Here is a 13,346-nt window from a genome sequence, read left to right as displayed (position 1 = left end):
GATTCCTTAACAAGTACATGTTCAGTTTGGTTTTCAAAAAAAAAAAAAAAAAAAAAAAAAAGAAAAAGAAAAGAAGAGTCCCACCTCAGTCCTCAGTCACAGGGAGAGAGCGGCACAGGCAAGATACAGGCACAGACAGATTAGGCCATTAAAAAAAACTTGTACTGTGATGCTCAAGCATTTGAAGTTTATCTTTAAACAAGAGAAAACCAGTGACTTTAAAAAATAAAGCAATAATACATATATATGGGGATAACAGAAATGCTGATACAGACCTGAGCAGATTGAAAACAAAACCAGTCAACTGAACCAAGTATTTATGCAGCAAACCTACTGACTTTCTTAGTGTTACATCTCTTTATGGAGAAACTGTATTGTTATGTGAAATTTCACTCTTAAGGAAATACACATTGGTTCTCAACCTGCCTAATGCCGCGACTCTTTAATACAGTTCCTCATGTTGTGGTGACCCTCAATCATAAAATTATTTTTGTTGCTACTTCATAACTGTAATTTTGCTACTGTTATGAATCATAATATAAATATCTGATATGCAGGATGTATTTAGGCGACCCCTATGAAAGGGTCATTTGACCCCCAAAGGGGTCACAACCCACAGGTTGAGAACTCCTGTAGAAGATGCTACTCATATTTCTGTTACCAAAAAAACACCTTCTGAAGCTAGAAAAAGTGGCAACTCCCTTGGGCAATTTCAAGGAAAAAAAAGAGAACAAAGAAAATTACAGCCCTCTGGGCTCAAACTGAAACACTAATTAGAGATAACGTGTATCTTAGGAGATAAAGAAGTTGGCAAATGGGCCTTAAATATTATAATTTAAGGTTAGTCAAGAAATTAGTGCAGCAACTTGGATGGAACTAGAGAACATCATCTATCCTACGTGAAGTATCTCAGGAACAGAAAGGCAAACACCACATGTTCTCACAATAAGTGGGAGCTAAACTATGGGTACACATGGTCGTAAAGTGCTAGAAGGACACTGGAAACTCGGAAGGGGGAAGGGATAAAAATGTGCACATTAGGTACAAAGTGCATTCTTCTGGTAACAGGCACATTAAAAGCCTTGACTTCAGCATTATACAATTCATCCGTGTAACGAGAACACTTGTACTCTCTTACAATTATAATATATTTGAAATAAAAATTTATTTTTAAAGAAGATTTTGAAAGAGGACCTCTACTATGTAAAGAACACTTGGGTTGTTTAAACACAATCAGAAAGAAATCTTTGAAATATGTAAGAATAGCGTTCTGAATACTTATGAAGTCCCAGATTCTTTGTTCATGCTCCCATTCCGTTACATCCGCATCACAAAATCAAAACTCGTTTCTTCAGGTAACTGAAGAATCACAGTCACTGAGAGTCAATGCAGGAGAGAAAAGAAATATTAAACACGAAATCATAGAGGCAAAAGTACCAAAGTATGATAATAAACAGCAGATCAGATCCAACATGATGAAATCTCTGTCAATTTGATTCTGCCTTCCTGAAATGCATTTATAGCCTTTTTTGAGGCTATATAATTTTGAGGCTATATAATTTCCTAGCAAACTATCCAACATAAAAAACACAGGTACTCAAATGATTTTGACCAACTGCACAGAACTGATATCAACATCAACTACTGGGTCTTACAGCAAAAATGACCATGGGACAAACTTCAACAAACTTGTGGGCTGAGATATATTATGGAAAAAGAACACTGCAACAAACTGCCCTTAAAAAACAACTTTAAATCCATAAATACTGATACTGCAATTAAACAATCTTGTACCTCGTAGGTCTGGAATAAAATACAAATGTTTTGCAGTCACTTCAAATTGTCTTCAGAATATTATTACAAGCTATTATTCTCATCATGACATAATAAAGTCTCCACTTCAATAAAAACATGATTTTCCAGCTAATTATCTAATCAGATATACCAAGTTATAAAGACATATTTTTTAACCAAGATCAAATTAATCTTTAAAAGGCAAAATTATGTCACCTCTAAAGATAAAATATAAGCTAACTAGGCAATTTCAAAGAAAGTACCATAAGTACTGAGCAACTATTGAGTTAATATTTCTATAAATACTACAAACATTACAATATTTATGATATTATTCTTAAAATGCACCTACACATTATTTCCACCATTCTAAATGAAAATAACCCCATCATTTTACAAGTATACTTTACAATTACAATAAATGAATGTTTTTAACTTTTTATATATAACAGATTAAAGTTTTGGTAATTTATTCATGTAAACATGGTGGACTGGTACTTGACCGTGCCCTCAGACTCCATCGAGGGTGCTCTCTTAAACTGTAGAATACAGACGGTTAAGAACCCCATCCCAGACTCCCTCGCAGCTAAAGCTCTCCACATGGGAGCTTTGATTAATTAATTTGATCTTAATTAAAAAAACATGAGGTTCTAGACCTGTCAATCCAGTGCAGAAGCACAAGACTGAGAAGGAAAAAGTGAGGTGGAAGTGAGGCACACACCATCATTCCACATCCCCTTCCTGCTTTAGCGGGAACACTGAGAGTCAGAGCACAACTTTATCTAATCTATAGGCATAATATACCTCAAAACCCATCCGCTGGGCACTTATGCTCAAAGTTCCTGGGGATTAGGTAACAGCAGGGTGGGTCAGGGAAATGGGAGATTTTATGAAAACTATCAAAGGGCAAGAACACAGTACAGAATTACCAGCCAAAATCCAGAAGATGAAAACATAGAGATACAAACCCAACATTCAGTGCCTTTTTTGTCCTAAAGAGGCATTTTCCTTCCAGGAAAAAGTAACTATAAATCTAAGCTATACTTTTGGAGACATCAAGAAGTTCAAAGTACAGCCACAGAGAAGAAACCACCAAAAGTAAAAACACTGGGACAGTGCTGTAGCTCAGTGGGTAGGGCGCCAGCCACTTACACCAAAGCTGGAAAGTTTGAACCTGGCCTGGGCCAACGAGACAATGACAAGTGCAACAAAAAATAGCCGGGCATTGAGGCGGGCACCTGAAGTCCCAGCTACTTGGGAGGCTGAGGCAAGAGAATCACTTAAGCCCAAGAGTTTGAGGTTACTGTGAGCTGTGATGCCACAGCACTCTACTCAGGGTGACATAGTGAGACTCTGTCTCCAAAAAAAAAAAAAGGAAGAACACTGATAAATCATTCCCACTTTAAGTGGAGGCCATAAAAGCAATGTTGACAACCATAAGGTCAGACCATTACATTCCCTACCACTGGGGGAGGGACAGGACCTAAGGAAAATGCACCTGAAAGTTCAGGGACACAAGGACCAGGCATAAAGAGAACAACCAACCCGAGTCTACCCCTGGGAAAGAGGCATGACCATCCAGATAGAGCTTCTGTAAAGCACAGGACCACGTGAAAATCCTAAAGCTAAGGACAGAATAGCAATGGAGAAAAACCCTCAGGTAACCCAGTGGCACTCAGCTCACACCTGCAGTGACTCAAATACCCCTTCCCCCCCCCCTCACCCTCAAAGGCCTAATGGCAGAAGAGCTGACCCCATGGTTCAGGCATAAGTATGCCTTTCCATTGTCTCTCCTGTCCTACTATCAACCTACAACCCACCTCAGTCTTAGATGACCACTAATTTCTGTCTCTTTAGCTCACATGTGTTTTTTGAATGGTATGCTGGGTTAAACAACATGCCCCTCCAAATTCACATCCACCCAGAACCTGTGAACATGACCTTATTTGGAAATAAGACTGTGACAGACATCATCAAGTTATGACGAGTAATACTGAAATAGGCTGGCTCCTAAATCCAACATAACTGCATCATTACAGAAAGCGGGAACTTTGGGCACAGTGAGGCACAGGTGCCAAGTGAGGCAGAGAACAAAGTTCTGCTGCCACAAGCCAAGGAAGACCACGTTCCAGCGGCAGGCCCCAGGGCCAGGAGAGAGACTGAACAGACTCTCCTCAGAACCAAGGAAGGAGGCAAGTCTGCTGACACCTCCAAGACAGACTTTGGCCTCCTCAAGTGTGAAAGAATAAATTTCTGCTGTGTAAAGCCACCCAGTTTATGATCATTTTCTAGGGCAACCCTAGAAAACTAATACAAATTCTATAAAACTGGAAACTAAGTATCTATGGAAACTGAGTAGATAAATAAATAGTGGCATTTTCTTTAAAAGAGTGTCATACAGGGGTTTACATGAAACAGCATTTATCTCACAAATGTAACATTGAAAAAGAAGCCAGACGTACAAAAGAATATATACTGTATGATCCCATTAATATAAAGCTTTTTAAAACAGGCAAAAATAATTATGCTGTGCAGCTGTGCATAAATGAGATGAAGACCCATACAGAAACACAAGGTGCTGAGAATTCAGTCAGAACGGGGGCAGCTCTAGGGAAGACGCAGGGGAGTAATTGCGGAGGACAAGGACAAGGGCTGGGGTTATACTAGGTATGTTTCTATATGTGCACAGTTCACAATTTAAACAAAATTTTAAAAAGAAGGAAGGAAATAAAGCACCAGTTACAGTACCAGTAAGTTCTTGAGATTGGCCTTAAGGGAGGATGTCCCCACAGTAGGCAGTTCCGGGCTGCCCCTTGATTTCCCGGCCTCGTGACAGGGCAGCGGGAGCAGCTCTTCCGGGAGCCTGGTGGGAAGCACAGCCGCAGGGGCCCCTCCCAGAAGTTTTCTCTTGGTCCCCTTTCTCGCACTCTCCTCCCCAAGATTTTGTAATCACTTAATATTTTCCCATTTACAATATTCCATGTAGTTTCTCTTACCAGCACAAATACATTATAGTTCATCTAGAGAGGTTCAAGAAAAAAACCAAGTAGAATTTCCAACATTCCAAGTAGAACTACGACAGAACTTCGACAGAACTGGACACTGAACTTTAAGTTAGTGGGATATTTATCCCTCATGTCCAATAGATGTTCAGCATGAGCATAAAAACTAAAAATTTGTTTACCAGTTTATGGAGTTGACTTTAATTTTTACACAAAAAGAGGTGGGTAAAGAAGGGCAAGGTACAAAGGCATGGAGAGGAATAAAAACAGTGTCCGCTACCTGGAGTCTCGTATTCATCTCCAAGAAGTAAAAGTTCTTCTTTGAGTCCACAAGGAACTCTACGGTTCCAGCAGAGGAGTACTTCACTGCTTTGGCAAGAGCCACAGCTTGCTCCCCCATAGCTCTTCGAGTTTCAGCGTCCAAAAAAATGCTACAAACGCAGAAAGAGTTTTCATCTACATGTGGACTAAAAAATCAAGTTATCATTTGTATACATTACATAAAAGTGTTCTTAAAGTTTACTCAGATACAGATTACCCATATCCAATTACAAAGTTCATAATATTATATGCTTTCTATACTTTTATAATATATGCTGACTGTATTATTAAGTATAGCATGCTTAAAGAAATCAACTGTGGATTTTTTTAATACTAACATTTGAACCTTTCACATTATACTGCAACTTCAGTCTACTCATAGACTACATGATTTTTCAATTTGTAAAATTTAACACGTATATTCAAAATGACCTTAAGCTAAAAACTGGGAGAAAAGTGAATTCTTACAAATCATTCTTGCAATCATTGCGATCATTCTTGCAATCCTCCTTGTCCATGGATTCCACGTGTGCAAATTTGCCTATTGTTAAAATTGATTTGTATCCCCCATATCAACACTAAGGCACTCTCCTGGTCATTCAGGAACAAGTGTAGAGAGGTGAAAAATTTTAGACTCCTGACATGCTGAGGTCGAACAAGGTGGTGCTATGCCTTCTTGTTCTGATGCTCAGAATGTAAGCAAGTGTCCTTCTCCGGTCTGCTTGGTGCCGGGCTTTCTGCATTTGTGTGCTCTTCAGGGTGTGATTTCACTGTTTACAGTGGCCCCTTGAGCTTTGTGCAGAAGTGCTGTCTGGTGTTCCCAGTACAAGAAGGCTGTGAAATGCCTTTGTGGGAAGACGTTTACTCAGACGCGTGTTACAGGCTTGTTGGCCAAGATTGTAGGTTCACTATTAATAATGCAATGTTATTAAATAACAGAAACACACATAAAACAAGGTTATGTATTAATCCATTGACAAAAATGTTAGGGGCCCTTTTATGGTAGGATAAATTCAGGATCACCTTTACTTGTTTATTTTTTAAGAGACAGGGTTTCCTCTCTTGCCAAGGCTTGAGTGCAGTGGCATAATCACAGCTCACTGTTACCTCAAGCTCCTGGGTTCAAGCTATCCTCCTGCCTCAGCCTCCCCATTAGCTAGAACTACAGGTATGCACCACCACAACTGGCTTATTTTTAAAAATTTTTTTTAGAGACAGGATTTCATTATTTTGCCCAGGCTGGTCTCAAATCCCTGACCTCACGTGGTCCTCCCAACTCGGCCTCCCAAAGTACTGGGATTAAAGGCCTGAACCACTGTGCTCAGCCAGGATCAACATTATGAAACCTTCACACAGAAAAAAATTAACTACTCCTTTTATTAGGGGAGTTGTCTACTCAACTTGCTCCTCTAATAAAAAACCTGTTTTTTTCCAAGTATCCTCTCATACTAAAGTACTAAGGACAATCAAGTGACAAATTTTTACTTATAAAAATAAGCACTAATAGAGTCTACATGAATTTCAAAGGGATTTCAGCCAGTAAGGAAAGAAACATAAGAAATACATAAAAACAGGCAATTTTATAAATGTTCGCTGGAAGGGACTCCTACCTTGGCGCCTCTTCCACCACCTTCTGATTTCTTCTCTGAATTGAGCACTCTCTTTCATTAAGCCACAAAGCATTGCCATGTTTGTCACCTAAAACCTGAAAGAGCAATACCATCTGAGAAGACACGGCCACCGCATGTGCCCAGGTGATATTTTCCCCGTCTGAGAAGACACAGCCACCGTGTGTGCCCAGGTAATATTTTCCCCATGCAACATCTCTTAATTTTTAATCCTCAAGCCTCATAGACCATATGCACCTCTCAGAACATTCTTTCAGTTCATATTAATAAAAAAAAAAACTTTATATTTACAACTCCAAATCTCAATAAAAGATTTTACCAAAAAGATTTGAAGGAAAAGTTTCCAAATACAATGAGTAAAACATCAGAATCAGTTGCACAAATTTTGTGAAGGGCATTGAGTTTCAGTGAAGATAGTGTAGTTGTGGACGTCACTGTGCTTAGGAGAGGAGTGTCACAGCAACCATCTGTCTGCTGTAACATTATGAAACAGCTGTTGATCAGGAAATGATCTACTATGTATTTATATCCAATATTTAGTCTGTTATTTATATGTGGATGTCTTTACTGTGGTTTATTTTTGCTGTGGGAAGCTGGAGTTAGTATAAAACACATTATAATCTTTTCATATTTGTAATACAGGTTGAACATCTCTAATCTGAAAATCTGAAATGCTCTAAAATCTGACACTTTTTGACATTGTGCTCAAAAGAAATTCTCTTTTTTTTTTTTTGAGACAGCCTCAAGCTGTCCCTGTGGGTAGAGTGCTATGACATCACAGCTCACAGCAACCTCCAACTCCTGGGCTCAAGCGAGTCTTCTGCCTCAGCCTCCCAAGTAGCTGGGACCACAGGCTCCCGCCACAACCCCCGGCTATTTTGGTTGCAGCCATCATTGTTGTTTGGAAGGCCGGGCTGGATTCAAACCCGCCACCTTAGGTGTATGTGGCTGGCGCCTTAGCCACTTGAGCCACAGGTATCGAGCCTCAAAAGAAATTCCCAATGGCGCATTTTAGATTTTTAGATTAGGGATGTTTAACCAGTAAGTATAAATGCAAATACCACGTATTGCAAAACTGGAAGCAATTCAATATCTGAAACACATATCCCTAGCATTTCAAACAAGGGATTGTCATCCTATAATGGGAAAGAAGCTGGGATGCCCAGATGAAACACAAGACGCCCAGCTACATTTGAATTTCAGATGAATAATGTCTCAGTAACTGTGGTATTCGGGATGCTTTAAAAAATCATTGCTTATCTGAAATTCAAAATTTGCATATATATTTATCAGCTAAATCTGGAAAAGAGATTTTTCATTAAGGTTTTGGCTAGAATATTTGATTTTCAGATATGGAGTTATCTATTTTCGGGATTAAAGAGTAGAGGTAGGGCAGCACCGTAGCTCAGTGGGTAGGGCGCTGGCCACATACACCCAGGCTAATGGGTTCGAACTCAGCCCGGGCCAAACAACAATGACAACTGCAACAAAAAAATAGCCGGGTGTTGGGGAGGGCACCTGTAATCCCAGCTACTCAGGAGGCTGAGGCAAGAGAATCGTTTAAGCCCAAGAGTCTGAGGTTGCTGTGAGCTGTGACGCCAGGGCACTCTACCAAGGGTGACATAGTGACACTCTGTCTCAAAAAAAAAAAAGAGTAGATGTATATGTCTGAATGTATACATTCAGTTCACAGAGGTAAGACCTATTTTGGATGCCAAAAAACTAGGCACTAATTCTAGACCCAAATAGCCAAGCAGCCTCTCTGGACAAGTCATTCTGTTTCTTCATATGTTATAGGTAATGGATAATGTCATCTTAACATTTTATATGGCTCCTGGAAAAAAAATCAAAAAGACCATGGTTATAACAGGCATACTATAAAATGAGTAGTTAATATATGACTGCAAAGTTAATTTTTAGAAATAAAACCTTTCTACAACTCAAGAATGACTTTAAGCAATGATGGAAAGTATTACAGTAATAAAATGTTATTAAGTTGGAATTTTATTACTAAGACTTAAAGATAGCTACATGAAGTACATCTAAAACTATTTTTAGACATTAAAACAGCTCTTGATCTCTTTTATTTATTTTTTTTTACATCTTTTTTTGTACATCATACTCTGATGCCCAGGCTGGAGCGCACTGTTGTCATCATAGCTCACTGCAGCCTTAAACTCCTGGGCTCAAGCAATCCTCCTACCTCAGCCTCCCAAGTAGCTGGGACTCTAAGTGTGTGCCACCCTGTCCCATTAATTTTTTTATTTTTTATAGAGAAAAGGTCTCACTGTGTTGCCCAGGCTGGTCCTCCCACTTTGTCCTGCCAAAGTGCTGGGATTATAGGCTTGAGCTACCACATTGGGCCTCAACCTTTTTTTTTATTTGAACTGACAAGGAAGTGGAAGTAGACAGTATCCAAGAAATAAAGCCAAAATAACCAATAGTTATCGGAAATATCTCCAATTAAATATTAGAAAATACTACATTAACATACAGAATCAACAGTTTTTCTCTAAATTTTGTATAGTTACCCAGTTCATTTTTAAAAGTTCTGTAAACTACACATTTAATAAAAATGATTTGACAATGATTTATTCCATTAAACAAATAAGGAAGCTAAGTAACCAAAAACACTATAAGTAATATAGGGCAACAATGTTCAATCTGTGGGTCACGACCCACAGGAACTGTATTTAAGGGTTGTGGCATTAAGAAAGTTGAGAACCACCGTTATAGGGGAATTCTTAAATACATCATGAGTTTTTTAAAACTACACATTTGCATGTACAGAATATGAGAAATCTCTAAGAGATACAGCTTCCTGGGGGGAAAAAAGCTTCATTTATAATAGAATGGACCAGTTAACACAGGCCACTTAGCATCCCTGGACCCAGCCCAGAACGTTCCTGCTTGAGCAGCGCCTGTTTAAGCTATATGGCATGTGCCATTCACATTGGCAATGAACTTACAGTATGGAAAAAGACACAGAACGTGACAGCTCACGTGAAAAATGATAAGTGATAAGCACATGTATACTGCACATAGACTATGTATGGAGAGATAGTCTAGAAGCAGCAACAGAGACTGCACCCAGGAATAGACATGAGGGCACAGAGTAAAAGGGATGCTTATTTTTTCTTGAATACCCTTTATATGTATACAAATCACCTAATAGAAGTAAAAAAATAAAACTCGGAAGGTTTTTAAATTTACTTTAAGAGTACACATCAGATATGAGAACATCTGTGTTACCGATTAAGTGCTGGGAGACATTTTCACCTATGTTTAAAAATATCACCCAGTTTTGTGCTAAATAAACCTAAAGGCTAATGCTGATAGTAATTACTTAACACAGATTAATACACATTTATTGAGTATTGAGTAGTGTGAAGAAAGCTAATGGCTTGGTTCCTGGGGACAGCAAATGGATAAGATCTATTCTCTGTCCTCCTGGCCCTCATGGCCAATTAGCAAACTCAAGAATCTAAAAATAAAATAGTGTGTAGTAGCCCAGAAGCATGAGCAAGTGCTAGATGGGGAATAGGACAAAATTATTCTGCCCTTAGAACCTTACAAGAAGAGCCCAAATTCTCCCCTAAACTACCAATTTAAACATCCAACTGCCTGCATAACAGCCACACTAATCTAATGGCCATCTCCATCTTAATTCACCCCCTTGATAACTGATTTCCTCCCCAAAACATGCACCTCTCACAGTGTTTCTACCCGTCTCAGTAAAAGATGGTTCTATTCTTCTTATTTTACAAGCCAAAACCCTAAAGTCTCTTTGATGCCTTTTTTCTTATGAATTATATCCATCTATTTGAAAATCTGGTCTACCTCACAAAATATCCAGAATTCAATCACATCTAACCACTTCCACTGCCAGTGCTATGACCCAAGCTACCGTCATCTGTCACCAAAGTCACCCCTGTAAGAAGCTGCTGGAGCAGCTCTCTGCTTCCCCTGCTGGCTTTCTGCTAAGAACAGTCACCCCTGCGCTTCTGTTTCTCAGCTCTGTTGAATGGGGGTATTTACTGCAGTGTCGTATCCTTTTCTCATCCTTGTATATTAGATGAGTGAATGTCAGACTGCCTTTAAATTCAGAGCCCTTGGTACTAGAAGAACTGCTTTCGTGGGAACATAAATAAAAGTTTCATTCAGATCTGGACCAAGTGTAAAGATGAGATAAATCCTGGTCTTGAAAGGAAAGTGTGTCTACTCCGTTTATATGAGGACATGATCACCAGGTGCCACAGGACGGGCTGTGGTAGCTAGTAACCAAAGGTGACCCCAGTGCAACACATGTGCTGGGACCACCACATGTGTACAAGCCCACCTGCCAAAGACTCTAGCAAGTCAAGGAACTTGCAAAATGCAACAAAACTCATTCTGTGCCGGTTCTGAGTCCAAATCAGAAAAGGGAGGACAGCTTTTTTCAGGCAGCTCTTACCTGTAACTTCATAATTGTACAAATAACACATGGAGAAGCCATGTGGAAATGCCCTGAGGCTTCACAGAGAGAAAAGAAAGTGTCCTGGCTGAGCTTAGTCTTTACACTATCCTTCCAAGGCACCTAACATTGGGTGTTCCAAACCAATGGAACCAGTTATGACTGGTTTGAAACAGCCCCAACACAAACTGCTGCCCTGGAGGACACCGTATGAAGCTACGAAATGCCTAGTTAGGTGCAATGGCTCACACTTGCAATGCTAGCACTCTGGGAGGCTAAGGCGGGTGGATCACCTGAGCTTAGTAGTTCAAGACCAGCTTGAGCAATAGTGAGACCCTGTTTCTACCAAACATAGAAAAATTAGTTTGGTGTTATGGCAGGCATCTATAGTCCCAGCTACTTGGGAGGCTGAGGCAAGGGGATCACTTGAGCCCAAGAGCTTGAGGTTGTTATGAGCTGTGATGGTGCCACAGCACTCTACCCAGGGTGACAGAGTGACAATCTGTCTCAGGAAAAAGAAAAAAAGCAAGTTAAACCAAGTCAACTCAGAGAATTACGAGAAATGGTTAAATGTGTGTGGGTTAGGTGTTATTAGAGAAAAACATACAGTCACATGAAATGTACCCCTTTAGCCATTTTTAAGTGGCATTAAGTACATTCATATTGTTGTGCACCCTTAAATGTCTGAAACTACCACATTTTGAGATGGTTTATCCCTCGGCAAAAGGTAACCAAAACATGCTACAAGTAGAGTTAGCAATGAAATTGGATTTAAGGTCCATATATAAAAATCAGCTATATTTCTACACACAGACACCAAACAACAGATAAATGAAATTTAGGAAATAACACTTTTAATATCTAAAATTATCAAATATCTAGGAATAAATCTAATGAAATACATACAAAACCCCCACACTCAAAACTATAAAATAGTGCTGAAAGCAGTAAAAAAGACCTAAAGAAATGGAAGATATTCCAGTTCATAAATTAAAAAATTCAATATTAGGCCGGGTGTGGTGGCTCGCACCTGTAATCCTAGCACTCTGAGAGGCCAAGGCTGGTGGACTGCTTTAGCTCACCAGTTTGAGACCAGACTGAGCAAAAAAAAAAAAAAAAAAAAAGTGAGACCCTGGTCTCACTAAAAATAGAAAAACTGAGGCAAGAGAATCGCTTGAGCCAAAGTTGGAGGTTGCTATGAGCTATGACACCACGGAACTCTACCCAAGGCAACAGCTTGAGACTCTGTTTCAAAATAAATAAATAAATAATAAAAATAAAAAATTCGATATTATTAAGATGTCACTTCTCCCCAGAATAATCTCTAGATTCAACACAACCTAAAAAATCCCTTCAAGTGGGAACAGGGAAGGTGAGGGAGTCAGAGTGAAAGGTAAAGTCTAAAACTGTCCACAGAAATTCAAAGAACCTAAAAAGAGCCAAAACTATCTAAAGAAAAAAATAATAAATTTAGAATGTTTACAGCCCCAGATTTCTAGACTTAATATAAAACCAAAATAATTAAGACAACAGCAAAATCTCACCTAATTTACAACAAATGGTCACAGTAATAATAAATGCTGAAGAAATTAGATGTCAGAATAGAAAAAAATTTATGCTGACCCTACTTCACGCCAAACAGAAATAATTAATTCAAGGAGAATAATAGACCTAAATATCACACCTAAAATAAACATGCTCCTAACTAGGGTAACAAAGTAGATTTTATTAAACTGGACTTCAATAAAGTTCAGAACTTCTCTTCCTGGAAAGACATCTTAATAAAGTGAACAGGCAAGCCACAGGCAGGGAGAGGGATACACTCTGTGTGTGTGTGTGTGTCTGTGGTCGCGCATGTCTGGCAAAGGACTCATAAGCAAAATAGAGACAGAACTCAGACTAGTCAATAATGTTTAAAAGTCTAATTTTAAGTCTCGGGGCCTATAGCTCAGCAGATAGGGTGCCAGCCACATACACCAGAGCTGGTGGATTCAGACTCAGCCTGGGCCTGCCAAACAATGACAACTATAACAAAAAAATAGCTGCGGGCGGCACCTGTGGCTCAAAGGAGTAAGGCACCAGCCCCACATGCCGGAAATGGCGGGGTTCAAACCCAGCCCTGGCCAAAAACTGCAAAAAAAAAAAAAA

At 39.3% G+C, this 13,346-nt stretch overlaps 1 protein-coding gene across 2 annotated transcripts in view; it reads right to left on the bottom strand.

The window, feature by feature from the left end:
* PCCA (propionyl-CoA carboxylase alpha subunit) overlaps positions 1 to 13,346 on the bottom strand; it is a 373,052-nt gene that overhangs the window by 218,897 nt on the left and 140,809 nt on the right. For both annotated transcript variants that reach the window (XM_003789599.2, XM_023513087.1), the window contains exons 11-12: positions 6,728 to 6,822; positions 5,077 to 5,227 (exon numbers count right to left, since the gene is read on the bottom strand). In XM_003789599.2, the coding sequence (XP_003789647.1) occupies positions 5,077 to 5,227; positions 6,728 to 6,822 (246 nt within the window). The remainder of the gene's footprint in view (positions 1 to 5,076; positions 5,228 to 6,727; positions 6,823 to 13,346) is intronic.

This window comes from Otolemur garnettii, unplaced genomic scaffold, assembly GCF_000181295.1.
Source record: "Otolemur garnettii isolate 467f Iridium unplaced genomic scaffold, OtoGar3 scaffold00034, whole genome shotgun sequence".
Lineage (NCBI taxonomy): Eukaryota > Metazoa > Chordata > Mammalia > Primates > Galagidae > Otolemur > Otolemur garnettii.
The sequence above is the reverse complement of the archived record's forward strand: the minus strand, read 5'-3'. Positions and strand labels throughout refer to the sequence as shown.